An 8,166-nucleotide genomic window follows, 5' to 3' on the forward strand; every position below is an offset into this window, starting at 1 on the left:
CCAAATTTTTAATGGCTCAAGTTTCTAGTACGTCTTGGTCTACTAGAATGCTAGTCAAACCCAAGGGGAGCTCTCTGCCCAATATTTTTGTACATGGAACATGTGGCCCTTATTATAGGCTGTTAGAATTTTGCATGTTTATGGCTGAAAAACTAATTTCCTGAAGGATTCTGGCTCACAGCTGTTGATGATTACTGAATAAATTAAATTTGGATTCAAGCACGTTGCCATTTCTTCCAATGATCTTTTTTCAGGTACTAAAACTAGTTATACATTGCATTGCCATGTTGATGATAGAACTTATGCATGAACAACTGAACATATTCTGTACCACTACCAGTTGAAGAAAATGTATTTTTTTTTTTGGTCCAAAGACGAAATGTAGCTTTTCTTAGTTTTGATGTATTGTGTTAGAGTACGTAGTATTAGTAGTTAAGTTACCTGGTGCGGATGTTGATGAAAAAATGTACTGCCTCTATATACACTATGTATGACGTTTTGGCGGTTCAAATTTTGAACCGCAACTGGATGCATGTGAATAGGATATATGCGTATAATATTCTTACGTAGGCTGTCAATAGCTACATCCTTCCTGTGAATTTTATTAGACTTAATTTCCCAGTTGTTTATGTACTTTTCGATTTCAGAAATTTCACCATTCGTTTCCATTGTGAAAAGACAGTGACCCTGTTGTCTTACATTTTCATTTGGCAGCTTATTTACGAACACTTGTCAACTTTTCCTTTGAATAAGTGAGCACCGCAAGTAGTTTCAGGTTTTGTAGATTGTCTGACTAATGCAGCAACAGATCTTCAGTTCGAACTACACATGCAATCATGATCCAAATAAGCAACTTTTCACAAACTCAAATACTACTTATTGGACACCACAAAGTTTTACTGCAGCACATAATTCCGGGCTCCCTTTTCTCTATGCTGATCAACAAAGAGTGTAGTCTCTGCACTCAACTAACTATAGTAGCTCCCAAGCACTATACGCTGATTGGACCTCCCGCAAGAACAAGATAAAATCCTGGCAATATATAGTGCCTAGCTATATCCCTGTCTCCGTGATCATCATGGAGACCAAGTGTTTCTGTACGCAAAAGCACTGGCAAAGCCACCACCTGGTACTTAATCATGGCTGCATTCTAAGTGCACGGTCAGAATCACTGGAGCTAGATGTTTGCACGGCTTCCGAGAGCCGTCGGAGCACATCGACCTGAGAGCGCAGGTGCACGGCGTAGTCCATGGCCTCGCGTAACAGAGTGGCCTCGTCGATGGTGGAGTTCCAGCCTCCCGGTATCACCTCCCTCAGCGCCATGGTCCTGCTGCTCACCAGCCTCCCCGGAGTGTCGCCACCACCGGCGCGGCCTGATCTCCCCGAGCACCTCTTACGGCGGCAGCACCTCCTCACGGTCCTCCTACACCTCTGCACCTTGCACGCGCTGGACGCCGGTGCCAAGATGGCCTTGGGCCACCTCGCTCCGCCTCCATGCGCAGCCGCCATGGCGACGTCCACGGAGGACTTGACGGTGCGCTTCCTCTCGTGGAGGCTCGTGGCGCCGCAGAAGGTTGTGCTTGTGCGTGCTTGGAGCTGGAGGCTTGGGAGGAGGTTCTTGAGGAACTCCTGCTTGAAGGACTTGATGCTGGTGCTAGGGCCTTGCATGGCTTCTCTTCTCTTTTGACTTTTTGTAAGATGTCTTCTCTTTGCATGGGCAGACACAAGATGTACTTGCTGTAGTAATTAGTACCAGAAACAGGGGCGCTCCTCCTGCTTAAATAGGACTAGTCTATCACCGGTAGCTGATTCATAATTTCTCACACATGCATGAACGATTTTTGCCGTTGTTGTCGATAATAACATTTTCTGCAGTGCTAGATCCGGCTTCCTTCTTCTTTGTGTCGAATTGTGTTTTTCAAACTGGTCGGTTTAATAGCTCGGTTAGGTTTTGGCGATGGTTGTAAGGGTTGACTCCTTGCCCTGGTGATCGAGGGGGGGGGGGGTGCGTTGTATGAGACTACTAGACTCTGCCTGTTTTTGGTTTCGTTAATAAAATCGGAGGAAAACCTCTTTTATTCAAAAAAAAAAAGATCTGCATGTCGGCGACTTGAAGCTTAAAAGTATGGCAAATTTTAACATGCTCATTACATTTAATTACGATCGCCCTGATGTCGCAGCTAGACATGCTCATATTCTTCCATGATAATGATGTTGATGATGATGTTTTGTCTTATGCTACGCGTGGATGTACAACCGACAAGTACGGTGCGAGATGCCCACAAGCTTAAGGTCCCCCAAGCGCATGATGGTAATGTAATTACTGGTGATCAGCTGGCTTCGCGGGTGTCATGGTCAAACAAAAATGGATTGAAAAGTTGAAAGAGAGTTTTGCAATATACGCACGTTAGAGTACATCTTGTAGACACTACTCCAAAAGCGGTGAATCAAATGACATTTTTCCTATAAGAATTGAGATGCATGACATCTATTATTCTTTGTTTTTTTTCTATTCCTATCACTGTTTTAAATAGCCCGCTATAGCGTTTACAAAAGGTCTTGCGCTAAGAGACTTTGGTCCAAACAAATAAACAAACATTTTAAATAGCGCGCTATAGCACGCTATAGCATTTGAAGAGGTCCGCCTCTAAGATGCTTAGCGCGCTGTTTAAAACTATGATTCCTATCCTATGAAACAAAGAAGACCTTATATGTGTGCAATATTTTTATAGTAGGCTTTGGTACAATTTCCTGTCACTAGCTACATCCTTGCCCGTGAATTTTATTAGACTTAATTTCCTAGCTGTTTTCCATATAGCTGTTCCGGGTGTACTGCAGTAATACGCAGCATATATATGCCAGGTCTCAGTTATTTACATACTTATTAATTTTGGATTTTAGAATTTTACCATTTGTTTCCGTAGTGACAAGACAGTGATCTTCATTTGGAGCCTATGTACGAGCACTTGTGGCCTTCTCCTTTAAATGAGTGAGCACTGCAAGTTGTTTCAGGTTCTGCAGATTTCCTGACTAATGCAAAAGCAGACCTTACATTTAAACTGCACATGCACGCATGATCTAAATAAGTAACTTTTCACACACTCTAATATCTTCATTTGCAACTGACACCACAAAGTTTTGCTACAGTACATACATAATTCCGGGCAGCTTTTTCTCTCTGCTGATCAACAAAGAGTGTAGTCTGCTGCTCGCAAGCACTCTACACTGATAGGAACTTCCGCAAGAGCAAGATAAAATCCTGTTATTTTTCACCGCTTTTCACAAGGGGCAATATGTTGTGCGTAGCTTGTCCTTCTGTTCGCAGAAGCATTGACAAGCCACCACCTGGTACCTTAATCATGCCTCCTTTGGCAGTGCACGGTTAGAGTCACTGGAGCTAGATGTTTGCACGGTTTCCGAGAGCCAGCGGAGCACGTCGACCTGAGCGCGCAGGTGCATGGCGTAGTCCATGGCCTCGCGTAACAGAGTGGCCTCGTCGACGGTGGAATTCCGGCCTCCCGGTATCACCTCCCTCAGTGCCATGGTCCTGCTGCTCACCAGCCTCCCCGGAGTGTCGCCACCACCGGCGCAGCCTGATCTCCCCAAGTACCTCTTACGGCGGCAGCACCTCCTCACGGTCCTCCTACACCTCTGCACCTTGCACGCGCTGGACGCCGGGTGCCAAGATGGCCTTGGGCCACCTCGCTCCGCCTCCATGCGCAGCCGCCATGGCGACGTCCACGGAGGACTTGACGGCGCGCTTCCTCTCGTGGAGGCTCGTGGCGCCGCGGAAGGTTGTGCTCGTGCGTGCTTGGAGCTGGAGGCTTGGGAGGAGGTTCTTGAGGAACTCCTGCTTGAAGGACTTGATGCTGGTGCTAGGGCCTTGCATGGCTTCTCTTCTCTTTTGACTTTTTGTAAGATGTCTTCTCTTTGCTTGGGCAGACACAAGATGTACTTGCTGTAGTAATTAGTACCAGAAACAGGGGCGCTCCTCCTGCTTAAATAGGACTAGTCTATCACCGGTAGCTGATTCATAATTTCTCACACATGCATGAACGATTTTTGCCGTTGTTGTCGATAATAACATTTTCTGCAGTGCTAGATCCGGCTTCCTTCTTCTTTGTGTCGAATTGTGTTTTTCAAACTGGTCGGCTTAATAGCTCGGTTAGGTTTTGGCGATGGTTGTAAGGGTTGACTCCTTGCCCTGGTGATCGAGGGGGGGGGTCAGGGATCTAGAACTTGTGTTGTTTCCTGGGGTGCGTTGTCTGAGACTACTAGACTCTGCCTGTTTAAGGTCCCCCAAGCGCATGATGGTAATGTAATTACTGGTGATCAGCTGGCTTCGCGGGTGTCATGGTCAAACAAAAATGGATTGAAAAGTTGAAAGAGAGTTTTGCAATATACGCACGTTAGAGTACATCACAACACATGCCCACCATTGCAGGTACACTGACATCTCAACGTCTCACATTCCATGTGTGTTTACTACGTGTAGTATCATTGTGTGTTGTCGTTGCGTGCATGGATACAAGATGGGCAAGTATGATACGAGATGCCCACAAGATCTTCCAAAGTCTCAAGCGCATGATGATGAAAATAATAATAATAACAAACATAATCAGTGAGCTGGCTCCCGTGTCATGGTCCCCAGCACCAGAAAAAAATGGGTCTTCAAAGTTGGAGACACGGGAGCTTTGGGAGAGGTAAACACAAGACGCACACACATATTCTTGACAACGAAATGTCTGGGACATTGGCCGCTGCGTAAATTATTTTGTTTCTTGCTTCCTGTTTGTGATAGGTCCGTGCTGTGCAATGAGCACACGGAAGAGATATCCATTGGGACTGCAGTTTTGCCATGCACTGTTGGAATACCATCGCCCCCAATAAGAAAAGAGGACTCTCAAGTTACGATGAAATTTGCCTGGCCAGCTTAGAGCAACTCCAATGGGGCGACCCAAACGGACGTCGCATTTATCCGTTTTTTGTCTGTTTGGATCGGCCGCCCGCCTGCCGTCCTCCCAGTTTTGCATTAGGATCGGCAATGCGTCCAACACGCCGACCCATTTCATGTCCGCATTCAACTTTTAAATAAAAAACGCCTGCGGCCGATCATGCCAGCAGCCATGTCTCATGCCAGCGCCGGCATACAATGCCGGATTCAGAAAACACCACAGTTCATGCTGGCACACATGTCAGCACACAAAAAATGGTGGGACTTGAGTTCGACCACGCCATCACGGCTCTCGTAGTCATGCCGGCACACCTGCCGGCATACAAAAAGATGGCCCCTCGACGCCATAGATCACTCGTCGTCGAACTTGAGCATGTCGGCCTGCATCTTCTCGAACCACGACCTCTTCCTTGGCGATAAGGCGTTGAGATCCACCTTCATGATCTCCACCCCGGTCATCATGCTTGCAAGAGCCACTTCTTTCGCCTTTGTCTTGGCGTTGGCGGCCTCGATCTCTAGCATCTTGGCTTGCTTCTCCGCCTCGAGCTCGAACATCTTGGCTTGCTTCTCGGCGTCAAGATCAAGCCTCCTCCTTTGGATCTCCATGAAAGCATCCATTTGCTCCGCCTTGAAACGCCGGCGCTCCTCCTCTCTTGAGTCCTTCTTATTCATCATGCCGTCCACGCTCGCGTTCAAGGCGTTGGTGGCCGCATCTCGCTTGTCCTCCTTGGAGTTGGTCTTCCCCCGCGGCCGTGCCGGCTCGCCCTCCCCAACATCCTCCACGGCGCGCTTCCCCCCACGTGCCTTGAGCGCGGCATATTGTGCCTTGAACTTCTCTTCGTCCTTGATGACCCGATAGCAATGGGAGAGGTTGAAGCACTTGCCATTGTGTTGAACCTTGAATGCCTCTAAAGCTTGAAATGCTTACAAAATGTTTCCATGCAAGCATATGAGCAAGTGATCTTGATGGCACAAAAGAGGGCGGCTTGCTAGCATACCATGTCTTGCACGCCGATGCCGCTCACGGGGCGGACCTTGACGCTCTTAAGGGTGGCGCAAAACTTGTTGCACTCTTGTTGGATCACCCTCCACCGCTTGGAAATGGAGACCCACCCGCGCGTGCTCACAAATTGGTAAGGTGGAAACTTCTTGCGCTCATGAAACTCGCGGTGCGCACGAGTCCAAAAGGTCGAATGCTTTTGCTCGGCGCCCGTCTTTGGGTCTTGTCCAATGTCTCGCCAACACTCACAAAGAAGTTTGTCCTCGACAGCTGTGTACGCCTTCGTGCGCTTGCTCTTGCGCTTCGGCTTAGGACCGGCGGTTTGGTTGGCGAGCTCGTCCTCGAACAAAGGCTCCACTTCAATGTCGCACTCGTCATCTTCCTCTAGCCCATAGTCCTTCGGGAACTCGTGGTCGAGGGGGAAGCCGTCCAGGTCGATGCCGACCTGATCACGCATGAAGGCCGCCTGATCGGGATCATAGCCAGCGGCCGGCGTGAACGCCCCGTGGCCGTCCTGGCTTTGCGTCTCCTCTGGATCGTAGCCAGCGCCCGGCGCACCACCCTCGAAGATGAGGTGTTGCATGAAGTCCTCGTCGACGGCGGACGACATTTCCTCGAACAGGTTACGGGCGTCCGGGAGACCGCCGGCCGGCGTCTGTCGCACGCATTTCCTCATGCCTCCAGACGACGAGCCACCGACCACCGGGTGGCGTTGAGGTCGATGGGCACGGGCGCGGGCGTGCAAGGCGCAACCACGCTCACGTCGGGTGAGCACTCCCCGGAGAGGCGGGAGGCCTGTGGGTAGACGTGGAAGCCGGGGACCGGGTTGCAAGCCGATGCGCAGGGTGAGTCGGGCATCACCATCCGAGGAAACGCCGACGAGCCGGTGCTGGCCGCGGCAACGGCGGCTTGGATGAGGTTGTGCTGGCTAGGGTTTACCCCAAGCATGTAGAGCGCCTCCCTCGTTGCTGCGGCGACGCGGGCGTTGGTGAACTCCTGCTGCGCGGCAGCGACGGCGGCGACTGCGCAGCGGCCTCATCCCTCGCGTCCGCGGCATGCCTCCGGCCCTTCATCTTGGCCGACTCGCTTGCCCGTTGTTCGGGCGTCAGCGCCTTCTTCGGCTTGGTTGCCGCGGCGGTCTTGCGCGGGGCACGAGGCTTGCCTTTCCCGGAGGGGGCGACGGCGCCGGACGAGGCGAGGGAGGCGAGGCCGGCGGCGGCGTCGAGGTCGAGGTCGATGGCGTCCTCCATGGCTGGTCGGGGGGCGGGGGCGCACGCGGGCGGGAGCGTTTTTGGAGAAAATGAGGGGAAATGATGGTGGCTGCCACCGACAGGCGGGCCCGGGAAGAGGAGTAGGCGCGCGCGTCCGTCTCGTGTCCGCACCGACGCAAATCCGGCTCAAAATTGAGCCTGAAATGGGTCGCCCGCGGACGAAAAATGGACGCGCGTCCGTTTGGGTCGGCGCGTTGGGCCGCCACTTTTGTCCGCGCCGACCCAAACGGACACGGGCGTACGAAATGGATCGCTCCATTGGAGTTGCTCTTAGTCCTTCCTATAGATTTGACATTAGACATCATCGTCATGGGATGCTGGAGTACATGGATGGTCAGAAATGATAAGATCTTTAAGCAAGTGCCTGCTCATCCTATCAGCTGGAATTCCTATTTGAAAGAAGGACTCTATTATTCAATGCTGAGAGCTAAACAAGTCAAGGCCAACAAGCTTCAGTCCTGAATTAGTAACAATCTGTAGTCCATGATTAATTTTGATAGAGCTGGTATTGGGTGATTTATGATGTATTCTGGACTTCCTTTGTATATACTTTTTTTAATATAATTGAAATACCGTAAAGCAATTCTTCTACGGTAAGAGTTTAAAAAGAAGTCCGTGCATCGCATATGATTGCTTTTACAAAATTAGCACCCTACCGCGCATGTTTATCCGTAGCATGTGTGACAGTAACACACCTCTAGCAAACCATGCAAGACAATGATTCACATCTGTGTGTGCGATAGTTTTTTTTGAAGTGTATGTAATTACCTTAACTGTACTAGTGCTAGTATTGACCAAGTACAATAAGCTCACTTGGTCGAAAAAGTGCTGGTACAAACCAAAGTTTAAGATCGCGGCCAAAAGGGTTTAGCGGCTGGCTCTTCAAAACGCTACGGCCGCTATGCCATTTAGCGGGAACAGTACATATGCATGTTTGTCTA

At 49.9% G+C, this 8,166-nt stretch overlaps 1 protein-coding gene and 1 pseudogene across 1 annotated transcript; both read right to left on the bottom strand.

Moving 5' to 3' along the window:
• Positions 1 to 779: 779 nt before the first annotated feature.
• On the bottom strand, positions 780 to 1,974 carry LOC125522923 (transcription factor IBH1-like 1). Its single transcript, XM_048687963.1, has one exon. It carries the CDS (start codon positions 1,666 to 1,668, stop codon positions 1,138 to 1,140), a length of 531 nt encoding a protein of 176 aa, XP_048543920.1. The 5' UTR covers positions 1,669 to 1,974; the 3' UTR covers positions 780 to 1,137.
• A 1,105-nt stretch (positions 1,975 to 3,079) lies between these two features.
• LOC125522365 lies at positions 3,080 to 4,089 on the bottom strand (annotated as a pseudogene).
• Between the last annotated feature and the right edge of the window lie 4,077 nt (positions 4,090 to 8,166).

This window comes from Triticum urartu, chromosome 7, assembly GCF_003073215.2.
Source record: "Triticum urartu cultivar G1812 chromosome 7, Tu2.1, whole genome shotgun sequence".
Lineage (NCBI taxonomy): Eukaryota > Viridiplantae > Streptophyta > Magnoliopsida > Poales > Poaceae > Triticum > Triticum urartu.